General features: G+C 42.0%; 1 protein-coding gene across 6 annotated transcripts in view; it reads right to left on the bottom strand.

Annotated features, from left to right (window-relative positions):
• Positions 1 to 2,075: 2,075 nt before the first annotated feature.
• The window catches only part of TPP2 (tripeptidyl peptidase 2), a 67,742-nt gene continuing 50,480 nt past the window's right edge, over positions 2,076 to 19,337 (bottom strand). For 2 of the 6 annotated variants that reach the window (XM_042930042.1, XM_042930043.1), the window contains 7 exons: positions 13,810 to 13,961; positions 12,605 to 12,701; positions 11,424 to 11,554; positions 6,985 to 7,192; positions 6,820 to 6,891; positions 5,142 to 5,261; positions 2,076 to 3,043 (listed from right to left, as the gene is read on the bottom strand). In XM_042930042.1, coding sequence (XP_042785976.1) covers positions 2,954 to 3,043; positions 5,142 to 5,261; positions 6,820 to 6,891; positions 6,985 to 7,192; positions 11,424 to 11,554; positions 12,605 to 12,701; positions 13,810 to 13,961 — 870 coding nt within the window. In that variant the 3' untranslated portion in view covers positions 2,076 to 2,953. Of the gene's footprint in view, positions 3,044 to 5,141; positions 5,262 to 6,819; positions 6,892 to 6,984; positions 7,193 to 11,412; positions 11,555 to 12,604; positions 12,702 to 13,809; positions 13,962 to 14,689; positions 18,281 to 19,337 lie in introns of those variants that run through there. The other 4 variants (XM_042930044.1, XM_042930045.1, XM_042930046.1 and 1 more) reach the window with 3 other exon arrangements.

Here is a 19,337-nt window from a genome sequence, read left to right as displayed (position 1 = left end):
TGGTAGGGCTTATTGACCCTTATAAAAAAAAAAACCCCAAAAACAAAACTTCCCCGAAAATATTCATGCTTTACTGTGTACTATTAAAAAACTCTGTTATTTTGCTACCTCCCCCTGAAAACACGTAATTCACTTGTTTGCTTTTCAGTACCAAAGGGAGGCCAGCAACTCACAGCATCACACACACACACACACACACACACACACACACACACACACACAACCAGTAACCAGCCTGTTGGGAGGGCCCGGCCGCCTCCTGTACCTGGAGCTCCACATTGTGTTTGAAGATTAGGATAGCGAAAATCCACCATGGGCTGAATTCTTCTTCCACATTAAAAAATATAGCCAAAAGACCCAAACCTGAGGGATAAAGTGAGAAATCTGAAAGCTCTGGAACAATGGTATTTTATGTAAAAATAAGTCACATTTGAAGGATCCTAGGATTGCATCTTCACATAACTCAGCAGGTAGTACTTCAACATACCACCCGGGGGTGTCTGGGTGGCTCAGTCGGTTAAGCAGTTAAGCATTCAACTTCTGCTCAGGTCAGGATCTCGCGATTGGTGGGTTCGAGCCCTTGCGTTGGGCTTGGTGCTGACAGCTCCGAGCCTGGAGCTTGCTTCAGATTCTGTCTCCCTCGCTCTCTCTCAAAAAGAAATTAACATTAAATTAAAAAAATGAAAACGTACCACCAGAAAGTTTCTAACCTTAAATTTATGTTAAAATTTAAACATGGATTCTAAAAAAAAGTGTGAGGTCCTTGAAAATGGGGGACAATTTTGTCAGTGAAAAAGCACTTGAAGATTTTCTCCATTACTAATGAGAAACTGGCAAAAATTGAGGCAACTTTTTTCAGAACTGTGAAATTAACCACATGCATGTCGCGACCCGAGACGTGTTTGCTCGGAGGTGGCCGGACGTCAGTCAGAACAGCATACCCTGTGACGTGTCCAACTGCCCCGTTCCCATCGCGTCTCCAGCTGCATGGTCGCCTTGAACACCAGCAGCCTGACAGTCACCTGAGGGGGCCGAATAGGGTTGGGAGCTCCTTCAAAGCTTGTAACGCTTATTCCCCAGAGAACCCCGTGTGCAAGCCTATCTGAATGTAACGGGGCTCCGATCTCAGGCCCAGAAGCCTTTTCCCAAGGGGAGGCCGTCTGGATAATTACAGGCAACTGTGTGATTTTTGTGGCTGCCTGAGATGGCAAACAGCTGGGGCTAATCAAAAGGCTTAGGAGGAAAAGCTGGGAAAGGAGATGTCACACGGGCTTCGAGACCTGGGTATGTAGAGGACCCCGTGCATTCTAGGGCTGTGCGCATCCTCACGAAAGACCTGAGAAGGACCCAAGCTTCCACCTGTGGCTGCCCCGCCCCCCCGGCTCTGCGCATGCAGGCAGCACTTACTAGGAACGGCAAGACCTGGGTTTGAAAACGGATTCTCTAATAACCAGTCAGTCAGTCACCCTACCCTTTCCGAGCCTCTCCGTTTCCTCACGGACTGTATGGACACACGGGAACCCGCAGGAGTGAGCATGAAAGCACGGGTGTTGGTGAGAATATGCATGTGGCTGTTCACTGATGGGACTTTGAATTCTAGATGGCTCAGAAATCATGTGGAAAATGTTTGCAAGCATAATTGTAGTTTTCCTAAAGGCTCTGTTTTTATCAGATAAAGGGGTCAACTGCCCCAAACCAGTTATGAGTGACCAGACAGGATGAACTGGGAGGCCTTTTGCAGTAGTACATTCTAAGGGAACAAGATTTAAAAACCATAACCACACACACAAACACGTTTGCTTAAGTGAGTAGAGGCTTTTCAATATCGTCTACGTGTGTCTTTTTATTTTATGGAGAGAGGATGGATGAGAGAAGCAAGTATGGTAGCCAGAAAGAGAAATAAAAAGCCAAAAAACATACACAAAAGTTAGTCACATAATAAGAACTGGCAATATATTCAAATAATTGCAAGCCTATAGGAAATATAAATTACCTCACGTTGAATTTTTTTCTGTTGATCTAATATATTGTCTTAACCCCAAATTTTATTTATGAAAAATTAAGACCAACTTTAAGAAGCTTCAATATTCACTTTTATTATTTATAAAAAAAATCAAGGTATCAGAATGCATATGGTATATACTGTGATCTTGGTTTTGCACAGGTATTCACGTGTTTACATTATTTCAACTTTAACAAACATACCATATGTGTATCTTTACAATACCTGATAAAGATTTATCAGTCTGGCACTTATACACGTATTAGTTCATTCTGATGCTCTCTGCACGTCAAAAGGATGTTAAAAATGACTGACCTGAAATAACTCCAAGATGAAGACTGATTTAGTGAGAAGCAGTTATGCTCCAGCAATTGCCACACACTCATTTGTGCCGGTTTTTTTCCCCTTAATCAAATGTAAACCTTTACCAAAAGAAAAAGAAAAAAAAAGAAAAAGAAAAAAAAAGAAAAAAAAATCTGGAAATGAAGTTCTGCTATTTTTTTACTCCAATAAATAATTTTAGCTACGCTTAATGTAGCTTTTTAAGGCCTTCATACAATTGAAAAAAATTAAAGTTGAGCATGTTAAAACCCTGTTCGTTTATAAAATAAAAAATAGAATTTTACAGGTTTGCAGTTAAAAGTCACTGTTCAAAACCTATCATGCAAGTGATATCTGCAACCCAACCGAAAGTCCTTGGTGCTGGCAGTCAGGGCACAGCCCAGTGCCAGCCATGTGAGGCATTAAAAAAACACCATGATGTCAGAGGTCTAGATTTACATGTATTAAGCCACACGCCAGCAAATTCTCTGATAAATACACATCATTTTAATAATCAGTATTTGATAGCGGATGAAAACATGCATTAGACTAAAAATGCCACAAATTTGTTTTTATATCCATTCACTATAAAACTTTCTTTTTTTAAAATTTAAAGTCTTGGTTCCTATTTTAGAATACACAATAATCAGGAGGATACATGATGGGAAGCCAGTTTTCAGTAAAAGATGCACAATGGGTCCATCCAAGTAACTTCATCAGCTAGAACAGAACACAAAACTTTATTATTAAAGAACAGATTTTTCAAGCTCAATATTCAGGGTAAATTCTGCATTAAATATTTAATGATAATAAAGTAGCACATAGAACTTTCCTTCCATCCCAACCCAACCACCCACCACCCTTCCTACCAATTGTTCTTCCTTACCATCAACTAACCTACTCATTTTCCTACCAACCAACCTAAACAGGTGATTATGACCATCCCGCCCAACCTTCCTTCTTTCCTGTCTTTCTACTAGCCTTTCTGTCTTTCTTTCTTCAATCCTGACACACTTGTTCCCTTCCTTCCTACCAACCTAGCTGCCTTTCATTCTCTGTCTGACTGGAAGTCAAACACTATTCTAGACCTCGGGAAAACAGCACTGAACAAACTCACTTCTCACTTTCAGGAAAGTTCTGTTCTGTTCAGGAAAACCAAAGAGTGCCAAAGCAAATCCATGAGCAGATGAATAGGCGAGTCCATAATTAAGATGTACATGTCAGGTATACAATGGTGACATAACAGAGGGGCTGGGAAGTGAGATGGTCACAAGTGGGATCTCCGGGGAGATGACATTTAAGAGGAAACCTGAAGAAGAGACCTACTCTGCCAGTCGGGGAAAGAGCTCTCCACACAGCTGGACGAGCTGGGTCCCACGGTGGGAAGGGCCGAGGCTGCTTCGGCCAGGCAGAGGCGGCTCTCGAGATGGGAGCAGAGCCATTCCAGGGAAGTGTGATGAGATGTGGCTGGGGAGGAAGGCAGGAGCCACATCACATGGGCCTTATGGGCCACGGGGAGGAGTTTGGATTTTATCCTACATGCGCCCGGGGCTTCACCAGGAGGTGTCAAAAGCCATCTTTCCCAGCAGCAGTGTGGAGGGCAGGCAGTACAGGAACAGAGTGCAGGGGACACAAATTATGAAACACCCCCTGGTGTCAATGTCTGGGTGAGTCACGGGCTTTACGGATGTGAGAGCTCACAGATTATAGTTGATGTGATAAGAATCACACTACACACCTTATGGTGAGTTGCAGAAAGATTTCTCTTAACCTATTCAAACATCTGAAGAACTGAGTTAAAATGTCTCACAATTTGGACTGGTGAAGGTATGCCAGAAAAGGTCTAAGAGTAAAGATAACCTGTAGTTTCCTCTAATTATAAAAAATTTCCCTAGGAACCTACTGATTAGTTTTACATTCAAAGAATACCTTGGGTACGGAGACCAGAGCCTTGGCCACATTTGGCATGACCAAGCTGCCCAACCCCATAATATCCTTCAGGAACAAACCAGGCCCAGAGACAGGATGAGGCTACAGTGATTTCTCTGGAATTCAGTAAACTTTATACTTGACAATTAACTTGTACAGAAAGAACAGCATTTCTTACCTCCTGTTTCTAGTATCAACCACATAATTTCTCTGCATATAATACAGAATGTGGTAAAATCACAAAATGGCCTATCACTTCAAATGAAGAATATTGAAATATAAACTCTAAAAATTCAACCATTTTAGAACTGAGCCAACATGTATTGAAAAGCAATTCTGTTTGTTTTCTTCATAAAGAAAACTGTCTTCTGACTATACATCTAAAATTCATAATGCACTTTGCCTACGTTGTAAACATCTGAGGCTAAGTACAGCCCTTCTATCCTTTCTGGACAGGAGTTTTAAAAATTTAATAATAATGGGGCCCCTGGGTGGCTCAGTCAGGTAAGCATTCAACTTCAGCTCAGGTCATGATCTCGAGGTCTGGGAGTTTGAGCCCCCCATCAGGCTCTGTGCTGACAACTCAGAGCCTGGAGCCTGCTTCAGATTCTATGTCTCCCTCTCTCTCTGCCCTTCCCCTGCTCACGTTCTGTCTCTCAAAAATGAATAAACATTTAAAAAAAATTAAAATTTAATAAGAAAAGTTTAAAAAATGTAAATAGCTTATTGGCGGTCTCTCATGCTTTCATTTTATAGTTCGCATTACATTAATTGGAGTAGCAATCTGTCATGATAAAGTCAGTATCGCTAAATCACTACCATAAGGCTCTAATTTGTCACTATGCAATATGGAGGGGACACTTAACAGTGACGATTTTATATCACTTACTTGAATACAATTTTTCCAGTTTTCTTTTGTTGGTTTTTCTTCCACAAGTTTAGTTGCAAATTTAAGGCCTCTCCCATACATTTTATTTACTAATGCATGCTTGTATGCAAATGTTAAAACCTATAAGGTAAAACAAGATAAAGCTTATCTATGAAATATTTACACTGTATGGCTTAGAGCTTCAATAAGGAAAAGATGAAGGCCTTAACAGAAGTGTAGCTTTTAAAATGAACATTTTCCATCAAGCAAATTTCAAAAATGTTTTGAAAGAATAAAGTTAAATATGCCACAAAACAGGTAACTTGTGTTGGGGAAAAAAATGAAGCTCTGATGAATCACTAGTTCTTGGCATCCATACCAAAACATCTCCTTATGCAAAGGGGAGCTGACAGAAGTGATCACAAAAACGCGAGTAAGGAGGGAAGTACAGAACTATGAAAACCTCGTTATAAATTACCAAAACTGCAAAAGGGGATAAAAGTAAAAAAAAAAAAAAAAAAAAAAGTGTTCTATTATACAAACACGTTCTTACGCTGTCAATTCCTTGTGTATACGTTGGTGCCTTTAATTACTGCATCTGTCAAATATACCTGTAACCATTTATTTACGTTTTTGGTCTCCACCTTCAGAATATGGAGAATTACCTCAAAGAAAGCAATCCTATCACATTTATTTGTGTTCTAGAGCCAAGCAAGGTGTTCAACTGTAACAAAGGTGCTAAACGGACAGGTAATACAGTGCCTGGCCCCTGATACAGCAGTATTGCGGCAGATACGGAGATACGGGATTATTCGTAATGGTTTTATTACGGGGCTCGTCAAGTTTTTATCCACCAGGCTCTTATCTTTTCCCAGCAGCAAGCACAGCACTGGGTGGGGAGCAGACGTGCAACAGGTGTGTGTTCAGAATAAGAGCAAGTATCACGGAGGCCCTTCCGTGTACTGAGTACTCATTCAGCAGGTTTCAGAAACTTGCTGAGGGTCATACAGATAACAATGGAAGAAGTGGGATTTGCACTCCAGGGCCTGATTTCAGATCCAAATTCTCAAGCTCTGCTGTGACACTGGCTCCTGCAGTTTCCTGCCTAGGACTCCGTTTCCACGGCAGGAGCACGACTGTGCTGTGGTGAAAACTTTTCTCCTATCTCAGAGGTCTGTACTACAAATGATCACAGTGAATCCAGAAAACAAGCATCTGTCTAGTAAAACACAAACAAGGGCTTGTGCTGGGTCAGGAGATTTCCACTGATTTCATTTAGTTTATTTTTATCTCCAGAAGAAAGGAAGACTGACAGCAACTTGGGAGTTATATAATCCCTACCGTGAGAATTCTAGTAGAGAGCTAAAAGAGATTTAAAATGTTTTTATAACCCACATCCAAAAAGTTCATCAATGTGACTTTTTTTGAACTGGATTTTAAAGTTGATGAGCTATAAATCCAGGTGATAATTATTTAAAAGTCAAAGAGGTTTTGAGAAAAATGACATGTAAAGTAACCAGCAACCCCCCTCCACCCCCGACAAATCAGCACATAGACAGATGCAGGAAGGCACAAACACGACCTCGAGATGCTCTTAATTCTAGCTTCGTAAGTAACTGCCTTCACCAAAAGGCTGCTATGCAGACAGAGAAGAGAATGGTAGAACGGTTTAAAACAGGCAAGACAAATGAGGTCTCACTAAACACAGAGTCTTCTTCAGAGCCCAGCTTAGCCACATTCCATGTATTGTCTTCCTCTTCTGGCCAGGCAGCTGGGGAACGGCAAAGAGGAGGCAATGGGGCCCAAGAAAGGTTTGTGAAGCAACCCCCAAGAACTGCGCCCAAACAAGAGGCAGACAGGTTACCTTATTGTCAAAAAGATCAGTCCATTTTGTAGTTTCCCAAAAAGTTTCTGTCAGAGAATCCAGAGTGCTCTCTCCTTCCTCCTCTCTTCCTTCCGTATCACCTGAAACGGCCCCATCTTGATCTTGTGCGTGAAGCAGGTGGTCAGCTAGGGCACATCCTTTTCTACAAAGGGCATCCACGAGGGTAGATTTTTGTTTGTCCATATCACTGTGTTCCAAACCAAAAAATAACTCACAGATCAGTAAATCATTTTTTAAAAGTACAGACTTATCTGAAACTGAATTCATGCGTTCTCTGCCTCAGATTTACAACGCAGAGATATTGTACAGCTGTGTATTTACATCTGCATTATCCATCAAATAAAAGTCCTTATTTCTAACAAACATCAAATGAGCCACTGCATTACACATACAGATTGAGTCACGACAGCTATATCTGGCTGAAACAGAGGCCATAAACCAACAGAAATGAAGGACAGTTCAGTTCTAAGTTCTGTCAGCTAAGGAACTCTTCTATAGATTTCTTATAAATAGCAATCATTACAGATTTATGTACAGACACACACAAGTTCTTTCAGAAGTAGACTTTCATTTATAAACAGAGCAAACACTGTATGACGCTTACCCTGGACGTGCACTTTTATATACAGAACTCATCTGCAGTCAGAATAATTCTATAAGTAAGATACTAGTTAGTAATCATCCCCATTTTGCCAAGGAGGAAGCTGAGGCACAGAGATCTGTTCAAGGTCCTACAGTTAGGCAGTAACAGACGCAGAACCTGAAGCTACTTCTGGACAGCCTGCTCTTAGTCGCGATGGTAACATGGTCCTGCTTCAGGGCGGGAGCCATGTCCTTCTGATGTATTTCAAGTGCCCAGACAATGCTTGGCAGAGACCAGAAACTCAATAAATCATCGCTGAATGAAATACAGTAACAACCTACACTCCAGGGGACAGTGTGAGTCTTTAGGATACTTGCTGATCTGGGCATTTTGTCCAATTCATGTCCCGCACATGTGAGGGCAATGAGGACTACAAGCGCTGGGCGCGTGTCTCCGAGGCACTCAGACACCGGTGAACAAACTGTGTAAGAGTGAGAATGATTCTGAAGGACCCGGAGTGGAATGTGCAACATATGAAATCTGCAGGCACTCTAAAATCAACAGGAATTATAGCGTGAAAGGCAATTAAAATAAGAAGCCAAAACAACCTGTTACAACCCAACAAAGTCACCCTCCTTAATACATCTGCAAAGTAGATAAAACTTTGCCAAAAAAGGTGCCTAAGACTTTGGAACTCAGCCAAGAGTTCCAAAGCTTAAAAGAACCAACTTTCACTCTCTCTGTGGAAATGCGCCTGGGAACTGCTTGGTTACTCTGGGCTCAGGAACAAAAAGATCTGGGAGCTGTAGGGCACGGACGCAGCTTCTCCTCTACCGGGTGCCCGACCAGCCGCCGTCTGAAATGTCTTGCCACCAGCACCGCATTTATGCTTTTACAGCAGCCGAGGAGTGGGACACAATCACCGTCCCCGTCTTGTGCCGGAGAAAGGGGGCCTTGGAACAGAAGTGGATCGGCAAGGCAGGTTTGATCGTTCACGGCAGTCCTGGCTGGACCCAGCTGCCCCAGGAAGGGCTGGAAGGAGGCAGAATTTCAGGGGTGGCACAGGTGTGCTGTACTTGCCAGGCCTGGATTAAGTTACTCACAAGACCCCTATTTCAGTGTTCTCTGATCCAGTAACCTGAATCCCACATATCTAGAATATTCATTTCCCACCCTCATCTAATTTAGTACTGACTACGTACTTTCATCCACGAGGCTTTCTCCACTCAAAAGGAAGTCAGCTCTGCTTCCAATGGGCTTTCACACTTTAAAGTATTCATTGTAACTGTCAATCTTACCCCACCTAGCAACTGCATCTTCTGTATCAGAGCGCACGCTTTCTAAGAGCGTCCTGTTCATTTTTTCACATTCCTCTCAGTGGTGCTTTACTGCAGTGTTTGCTCCACAAACATCTTTGAATCAAATCTAGTTAGGTACCGATCAAAGTGGCGATAGCCATATTTTAGGAAGAGCTTCAATCAAATACTTTAATGGCCTAAATAAATTAAGTTTAACTGAAACTTGATATCGGATCACCTGCGAAAAGCTCATATCATTTTTAAGATCACAAAATGGCTATCGCAATTTCTGACTCATGAGTGACCGCAGTAAAAGCAGTTTTGCATGGAAATGAGAAATGAATGCTGGGCTGCTGCTCCTGCTCGCCGGCTGCTGCTACAAGAAATGGAAGAAATGCGGCCCGCTCCTGAGGCCCTCGCCCCAGAACAAGGAGCCCCAGGCCTGGACGAGGCCCTCTGCTCAGCGTGGCATGTCTGAGCCCATCGTGGTTTGGCCAAAGCAAGGGCCACGGCAAATACCTTAATTATAAGCGTGGACAAACCGATCTAAGGTTGCTAAAGACTAACCAGCTTCTCTTAATTTTCACATCTGACACCTCCTTTCTAGTTTTATCCCAGCAGGTGTGAAAGTCAAAGTCACTACAGCTACAATCTTTAAAGCCAGGATCCTATCAGACTGTTACTTTTTGACAGTCACTGGAGTCAGCACCTGAGATAAAAACTGTGAGAAAAAAGGGACTAACAAGATTGAAAACACAACTACTCTGGGTCTTGTGAGCTCACTTTAACCGCGAATTAAGAGCTTCCTTCATGGACAGGAAGATTTAGGAAAGACAGGCCAAAGTATGAGCAGGGATAAATGGACCTTAATATTTACTGAAATTTCAAAACGAGCCCACGCATGTTATTTCCTACACACACGAATCTGAAGAGATACTATTTTCCCAAACTAAGAAACAACAGATGCTAGGAAGGATGGGGGCAGCTGATAACAGATACCGCAGTGAGGTCAAGGCAGCCTCAAAGGGGCCACTGTCTCTGGCAATGAGCTTCTCACAGGTGATCAAGCCCAGACGACTCCTGAAAGAGGGTTAACACGGAGTGGAATTCAGGTAGTAGGGTGCAGTGTAGACTACTCCAGTGAGAAGCCAGGGGCCCCACGGGAGACAGAAGACATTGGGATATGGCTGTGGGCTGAGATATGGATGCCTGAGGACCAGGAGAAAGGGGCTTGTCAGCAGACAGCAGTTACGAAGGAGATGGAGGGGAGGGGTCGGGCCAAGAGACAAAGGTCAGTGGCGTGGGAATCTTCTCACGATGAGTGGGAATGCAAGGGGCTGCTTATCAAGACATGAAGGGGTCCAGGCCAGGGCAGAGCAGGTGTGATCGGCTCTCCCACTTCCGGCTCCGGCACCCGAGGCTGGCCACGCAGTCTCTGAGCCTGTCTGCTCTTCTGCAGATACAGGGTAAAAACACTCCTACTTGGTATGTCTTTTAGAAGATTAAATGAGGTCACGTATTTAATATACCCCAAAGATTTCCCTGTACATACCTGGCACTTCAGAAATGGACAAAACAGCACCCTTTGAGACTGTTCCCTTAGAAGGTGGGAAAGGGTGCGCACAACGCCAACAACCTAACCTGAATAAATCTTATTCTGCTTAAAAACTGTAACATTTGTAAGAGCTACAGCATTAGTACTGCCAACAGTTCTAGCAATTTAGAACATAGCGTAATGCCAAGAGTTCCGGCAGTTCAGAATCAGGAACTTCATGTAGAAAGAAGGATTCTGCCTAGCAGACGGAATCCTGAAGAAGAATCGCAGCACTTCCTGGGCGGACTCAACACTTCTGGTTCATTCGTTACAACAGCTGTAAGAGGAGGCGGTGTTTCTCCCCTTGCAGGTAATGACCCTCGGGTGAACATGAACCAAAGTGACAGAGAGGAAAGTGGTACAAGAGAGTTCAGGGAAGGCAGAGGTGAGGCTGAGGGACCCTCACACAACACATGGGGGCCACATGCTCACCCACCACAGAGCGGTGCCTCGCACTGGGTTTTATTAAAGCTAAACCTCCCTTTCCCTTTACCGCACAGAATACTCTAAAGCCGGTTCCTAACTCAAGTGGCTATGATGGTTTCAATCTAACTTTATTTCTATTTGGGTTACCAGGCATTACATAAACCTGGGCTTTTCACGCTATTGGTCAATAAGCAGTTTAGAAACTGATTTTGCAGGGTGTTAGGTGTTTGCCTCTGCACATGTCACATTCACACCGATTCCCAAATGGGAGGACCGCTAGGTCACAGCTACTCAAATCTCTCCAGACCAGCAGCACCAAAAGGTAGAGAAGGCAAAGTCCTTTTCTTTTGCTTAAATCTGCAACAACTGGAAAGAATTCTTACAAACTGTCTACGGGTGGATATTCAAATACTGATAATTCTAGGGACACAACAATTCTCAGAAAAGAATATTGTCCATAATTTTAAAAAGTAACTAAGAAATGAGATGCAAGAAAGATTATTTACTGGTTAGGTACTTTTTTATAGTAGCTGCATCGGGCCTGGGGTCAGTCTTCATCGCAATATAAACTGCAAGGGCCGTCTGGTCTATGTGAGAAATGACAGCATTTGCAGCCTCAACAATTTCATTAAGTCTTTTCATTCGTTCCTAGGGAGGAAGAAAAAGAAGAAATCAGAAAAGAAATGGTGTCAGCGAGTCCATCCAAGTCCCTTCGCTTCCGTCTCAAACGCAAGGGTGGCGGCTCCAGAGTCAGGGGCCCAGCCCTCTGCTGGCAGTGGTTGTGGGGGGGGGGGGGGGGTGTGCTGCCTCATAGTGTGGGGGCTGCAGTGTCAGCATCTCTAGAAAAGACCTCATTCACATTCCCCACTGATGTTAAACGGTGCAAATAAGGGAGGTAAAAGGTGGTCATAGAAATGTAAACAGCTTTCTACCCAGGCAACTCCTTTTCTGGGCCTCTTAGAAACATGACCTGCTTTGTTACTCCAGCCGCACACCACACGGAAAGAGAAGTAAAACAAAACAAAACAAACCCAAAAAGACCCCCCAAAAAACAAACGGCTGATGAACAAATTCTTCCTAACTTATTGCTAAAACCATGAAGGTGAGAATAAACGAGAATGCACCCAACAGTCTAACTATACGGTTGCCATGGTGCTCCAGGTGCTCTCAGCAGTCTTCTCCTCTTTTGCTAGTCTCAGAGGTCTCCCTTCAACACCTTCAAGTTCACTCTGCACCCTTGACAATTTCTGATTGGCCACGAGCACCTTCCTACCGGCCATCATTACCAGCGAGAGCTGGTCCGTGTTAAGATAGCTTGGAACTATGGCCAATTTTAAAAATGAGCAAAGTTCATGAAAAGCAGGAATTCTTTTGCTGACGGTGTTTAGATCTGCAGCAGGCCAGGACCACTGCTCCTGAGGTGAATGTCAGAAAAGTGATCCTTAGGATTTCTTTATGTATTCCTCCTCCCACTGATGAAAACTGTGAGCGGGAGTCTTAGGCTGACCTCACAGGAATGAGTACGTTCTGTAATTACCTTCATGAAAATAGTCAATACAACATTCAATTTGAGGAAACATGTTTTCATTTGGCAGAAGCACAAAACAAATACAAAACTGCATTTTCACTAAACATACGAACTGTATCTCATGTTACAAATAAAATAAAATACTCCTATTAAGATTGAACACGTCCAACCTTTTCAGCATCCAACTGATGAAGTCTTGCAACGTACAGAGGAAGATAATTAGGATATGTTTCTTTCAATTCATTATAAATGTCACTAGAATCCAGCCTATGTATAGAAGAAAGAGAGAAACATTTCTTTTAAAAAGAAAACAATTTGTCTTCCCTATTATTTAACATTATTTGAAGTCCCAATCCATAACATAAGAAAGGCATCAACCTGAAATGTAATCACTGACAAGGATTATCATTATTTGCCGGGAGTATAAATAAAAAACAAATATAAAAAACCCCAGAGAAGCAAATCAAATTGAAAATTATTTCAATTAAGAGTTCAATAAGAGGGGTGCCTGGGTGGCTCAGTTAATTAAGCGTCCGATTCTTGATTCTGGCTCAGGTCATGATCTTGCAGTTGTGAGTTGGAGCTCCACATCACAATTGCGCTGACAGAGGAGACACCTTGGGGAATAGGGCTCTGCACCTATGACCTATGACCTTTAAGAATGATCCAGGGTCACCTGGGTGGCTCAGTGGGTTAAGTGTCTGACTCTTGATTTCGGGGAAGGGCAGAGAGGGAGAGAGAGACGGTGAGAGAGTAATCCTAAGCTGGCTCCATGCTGTCAGCGCACAGCCCAACCTGGGGCTCAATCCCATGAACTATGAGATCATGACCTGAGCTGAAGTTGGACGCTTAACTGACTGAGACACCCAGATGCCCTTAATGGATTATTTTAAAACACTGTATGTATAAAAATGTCCGGCACAGCATTATGGAGAAAAGCTATAAATGTATATGCCAAAGTACATGCCAAATAGAGTATTTAAGTAGGTTACATTTCATCAACAGGACCACCTCCTATGTGGTCATTAAAAATGGTATTTTAAACGACTATCAAATGACCCAAGAAATGCTCATCATCAAACAGTCACTGGAACACAACATCATTCATACTGCTACATGTGTAAATACGGAGAAAATAATGATAGGACAACGACCACCCCCGGAGAGTAGGCAAAAAAGTGATTTTTATTTTCTTCACACATCCTAATAAAATTCTCTTCTGAGAGCAAATCAAAATTAAATGATTAAAATAAAAGCACGTCTAACCCTTCCACCCACTGTTAACATTCCTGAATATGGCCTATGAACCTGTACGTGACACTGTCGTAACCGGAAAAATAAGTAAACAGAGGATCAAAATCCATTAAAAACTTACTTTGTCATCCACTGAATTTTAAGATCTCGTAATGCTTCAGTAAACTCTTCTTTCAAGTCTTTCTCTTTTTCTGACTCTTTTTCTTTATCTTTGCCGCCATTCTTAGTCTTTGTTGGCGGAGATATTAGGTAGTAATGAACAGGGATCACATCCTATGAATGTGGAAAGAGTCTCAGATTAACATGTTTCATTTTACATAATTACAATCATCTTCAATACCTGAATATCACGTAACACAGGCTGCACTGAGTTGTACTACATTATATTCCAGATCCTAAGGGCCACAATACATAAACATTTCCAATCTGTGGGGCTCCTGGGTGGCTCAGTTGGTTAAGCATCACGACTCTTGGTTTCGGCTTAGGTCATGATCTCACGGTTTGTGGGACTGCACCCCACGTTGGGCTCTGTGCTCAGTGTGGAGCCTGCTTGGGATTCTCTCCCCCACCCCCCGCCCTTTCCCCACTTGCTCTCTCTCTCTCCCTCAAAAAAACTCAAAAACAAAATCCAATCTGTGACCAAAGGAATTTTCTCTCAAACTTTAAAGTACTGTTGCTTCTAAATCTCCTCTAAAATAAAGGAGGTAAAGGACACTTGGCTTGTTCAGTCTGTGGAGCATGCAACTCTTGATCTTGGGGTTGTGAGTTCGAGCCCCATGCTGGGTGCACAGATTACTTAAAAATCTTTAAAAAAATAAAAGAGGCAAGAACAAACTTTCCTCCATTTGAGTGTTTTTGTATTCTTAGTTTTACCTAAGAGACTAATTACAAAAAGTACTAATTATGAAAGTCTACTGACCTTTCACATCTTATACCTGAGAAGGGAAGGAAATAACTTAGAATTTTAAAAAAGACCCTCTTTTCTAAGAAAATTTAAAGAAAAATTTTCTTCTTTCATTCAATCGACAGGACTTATTGAGGCCCTGTGAGGCTCTACAAGGTGAAGAACAAAGCAGACAAGGCCCTTCCTTGCCCTTGGGGAACACATCCCAGTGGGGCAAGACAGACACATACAAGTAATGAATAGTTTCGGCTAATCCCACACGATAGGAAGAAAATGAAACAGAATGCAGGGACAGAGAGCAGCTGCTCAGTACGGTGGGGGAACAGCACAGACACAGTGGTGCTGGAACAGGGACTACCCTGTCTAAGTGAACCCACATGACCTAAATGGAAGAGCCTCAATGAACCTAACCGACCCAAACGAGGAGAGGGAGAAGAGTCTGAAGACAGAAGAGGAGGACGTATAAAAACCCGAGCTTGTGGACACGGCAAGAGCAAATGGGCAGCAACCATAGTAAGTGGGGCTGATGGAATATGGCACAAAAATACAGATTTTATTCTAAATGCAAGAGGAAGCCTACAGGACAGTTGTAGGCAAGGCAGTGGCATGATTAAAGACTTCTTTCTGCTCTTTATTTAATGACTTTGGATCCTACACATGTGAAAAATGTTGGTTTGTTTTTAATAGCTCTTCATACTATTTGGAGAATGGATGATAGATGGCCGAAGTCAAGAAGGAGGGAGACAAGTTAGGGAGCAAAGCTAGAATTCCCAGCACCGCCCTGATGTGAAGAAGAGGCTGTAGAAGAGGAAGAAGGGGACGGATTAGAAATCCATGATGCAGAATTGACAGTGGTGTTGATGGGGTTGCAAGTTGGGGACAAATAAGACTGAGCAGCGCTGAGGGAGGGGAAGAGGAAGCCCAGGCCTTGATCCAAAGCATTCTACGGTTTCAAAGATGCTTGGGAGTGAGGGAGACGGGCCCCAGAGGGGCTGTGAGGACAAGTGGGCAGAGAGGAGTGGTCAACCAGGGCCTGTAGCTGGGGCGGGGCCTGCCACAGAATCCCGAAGAACCAAACGGCAGCAGTGGCTGCTACCACGGCAAGAGATGACAAGAGAGTAGCTGTTTCCATGGACAGCGGGGGATAAGGGCTGCCTGGGAGAGATGCAGACAGAGTGGGAAGTAAACAGGCACAGATGGTTTGAGAAGCTTCGCTTACAAGAGAGCAGAGAAATGGAATTCTAATTACATCTATTTCCCTCTATTCTATGAAAGCACAGAAGTCTTTATTGGTGGAAACTAATGCATTATCTGGGAAATCAAACCCCATATTACGCTGGCTAATCTGTTTCTGGCACAATAACCAGGTGCCCTTAATTAAGTCATTATTTATTAGGTCAACTTCTCCAACTCTATCTTCAGGTTTATATTAAAAACGCTGCTAAATTCAAACCTTTTGTTTTAATTAACAAAGTTTCTAAAACTGAAAAAATTATGTTATCAAGAAGACTTTTACTCCCCTAATCACAGGAATCTCAGAAAAAAACTTTACACGGGTTAAGTCAAAGAAAATAGTATTGCAAGCCCCCACGTTCCCCCAAATAGGATTTTCAGGTGTAAATACAACACGGATATCCCCACGTTAGCAATTCTCACAATTAAATTTTATAAGCAACTAGTGCTGCAGTTCTGACAGCATTCCGACGTCAAACGGGAGCCACACTTCGACAGGACCCGTCTGAAGCCCGCTAGGACCACTGGGAGGACGGAACCACACACATCCACCTGCAGCCATCTCAGGGCCCCGCTTGGAGGCCGGGAGCCAGCACTGGCAAGCCAAGGTCGCGTGTGCAGAGTGAGACGGGGGAAAAGAAGCAGGGGTTCTGCTTGGGCCAGCTCCTCAGGACCCTGCTACCCATCCTTCCCCCCTCCTCCTGAGGTCGCCTTCCTAAGTGGGCACTGCGCGGGCAAAACCGAGTTCAAGCATCTGCAAAATCTGAGTTGCTAATTAACCATCAGGTTCTTCTGGGAAAGGATCACTCACTCAGTGTCATCCGTGCAGCACAGACAATCCACTGAAGAGTTAAGGGGCAGAGACAGCCTCGAATGCTGACCCTCTGACTACAGTCCTATTCTCTTTGGAACCCACTGCACTAGAATGTGGACACCTGCCTGCAGGAGGCAACCTTGTTGGCCGTGTTGACTCTACTCTAATGTAAGCCTCCCTTAGATCCCCTCCTCCTTGCCTGATTAGGGACAGGGGCAACTGTCAGGATGGGAAGGAGTCTCTGCTGTGAGGCAATTCCTCCTCTGAAGCTCAAAGGTAAGGCATTTGCTATTACATTTTAGTACAGAAGAGAGAAAACAGAATTGAATTTAAAATGAGCAATCCATTAACTTAATGTACGATTAACAACAAACTCTAACAAAGATCTATAAATAGGAAGAAATGGAGTACCATGGCAACCATAAACTATCAGTAAAAGCACGAGACGGAGAATTTATGAGGAATGACCTTGAAGTGGGGGGAAATCAAGCTTTTGTGATCAGCATTTTAATTATTAAATATTAAATATGTCAAATTAGCTATTTTAAGTGTTAATAAAATCCTATAAAATATTTTGGGACAGTAATTTTTTATTACTAAAAATTATGAACATGGCAGTTTTAATTCCTAATCAACAGAAAAATTGAGTTATTTTTTGTTTTATCATGTTCACTTGTTCTTTTTGTCAATATTTTTTTAACTCACTTCTCAAGGACTTAGTACAGGGTCAGTTTAATAGAAATCATTTTGTGCCATTAAATCTTGAGAAATCTTGATTATGCTTTAAAAAGGTACGCAAGATGAATCTTCAGAGCAGAAATGCTGAAGTTCTCTATAGTTGATACTTAACAATTTTTTTAAAAAAAACATCCATTTCAGCTATTCACCAAGTACTTTGACAGTGTCTGAAATGAACCATTTCCTTTAGAAAGTCCAATTGACCTGCAAAACCGATAATTATTCTCTGGGCAACATAACTGCCATTTAAATTTTGGTTCAAAAATCATAATTTTCTTCTTAAATTATTAATGGCTAAACTCAAAACTTTAATGCCTTCACACAAACTAGCTATTTTAAAATTAGTATCATATTTGAATGCTATTTATCATCTGTTGAAAGTAACCATATTCTTTCATACGACAATGAACTTAAAAAAGGTAACCTAGATTTTCAAATCAAAAGTCACTGAAATACAGAGGAACTATACACTGAGGGCTATGCACCAAAAGCTAGCTGGTATTTTGTTCAGGCAATAAATTAACATATACATCTTTTTGGTAATGGGACTATAAAACTGTAATAATGATTTTTTTTTAAAATAAGAGCTTCACACGTATTTGCCCTGAAGACAGGGAGAAATGGGAAGAGGCAACTCTAGCTGCCACGTCCTTTATATAAAGCTTTCCTAACCAAGTAATAATAACCTTCTTACTCATTTAATGGTTTCCTTACACAACCGAATCCAAACAAAATCCACCAAAACTCCCAGAAGAGCAACCAAAATATACAATAGAAAAAAATCCCAGCTATGCCTCTGTGATAAGCACCTTCTATTTTTAATGGGCTTCTAGAAGACCTTTTTCTCATTTTTTGAAGTAGTGGCTCTCAAGCCATTTTCAGGACGACCCAAAGAGAAACAATCTATAGATAAAAAGAAATTCATTTTAGGAGACTGATGAACGGCACTTCTTACTTTATTCTGTTTTCATTTTGAAGCTGGCTACGTCATTAAATGAATGTACATGGCCCACAGATGGGTCCAAGATCTCAGCTAGAAATACTGGTCTACAGTGAAGTAGATAGTCCTCTATCCGGAAAGACGACTCCCAGTGGGGCATTTTGTTTGGACAAAGTGTTTACCATTGCATAATAACATATACATTTCATAAGTCTTTTTAAATGAAAGAATTTTACCTGTTCTAAAATGGTGATTTCGTTTCACATCACTATGAATTAAGAAACAGTGTTATCTTTTGTTTATATCTTAAAATACAAGTTCTCCGTGCAATGCTTCCTGCCTGAACATGAGAAATCATGAAAATGCTGACTGAGGCCAGTAGGTCTTCATCAGAGAGCTCACTGAATACCTACATCCTTTTCTCTAAGTACACCCCAAGTTGAATTCTGCCTTTTTTGAGTTCAATTTGGCTCCAGCAGTCAATCAGACATTGTCTAATAAGTTGCAGGGAAGTCGATCAGTCACACACGAGTTATGGTCTTAAACCTGCTCATGCTCTTAGCATAAGTTTTAATTTTGGGTCGATGGTCCGTATTTCCATTCCTCCTGCCCACTGCTCTGTGTCTGTTCTTCCAGAACTAAGATGACACCAGAGCAGGGAATACACTTTTTTTTTCAAATACCTTAATATTTTAATGATCAAATCTAATTTAAGAATGTTTTTAGACTTTAAAAATAATTGTTTTGGCTTATATAACTACAAAAAACAATTACATTCATTTCTCTGTAGGATTTTAGATATGCAAATTTCAAATATGACCATTTGGTATCATATCTGTAGTTAAGAAATGAATAGCACTAATTTTTTTTCTACACACATATAAAACAGGGGTCTTCCAGCAACTGATGGCAGGAAAGAAAACTTCAGGAAAGTAGTATGTCAACACTGATAAGCTAAAAGCACTACGCCGCAGAACTTAAAGAAAGGAAACTAAGGGACAGATTTTTTTTAAAAAAGAT

The sequence above is a fragment of the Panthera leo genome, chromosome A1, assembly GCF_018350215.1.
Source record: "Panthera leo isolate Ple1 chromosome A1, P.leo_Ple1_pat1.1, whole genome shotgun sequence".
Lineage (NCBI taxonomy): Eukaryota > Metazoa > Chordata > Mammalia > Carnivora > Felidae > Panthera > Panthera leo.
This window is presented reverse-complemented; position numbering and strand designations above follow the sequence as displayed.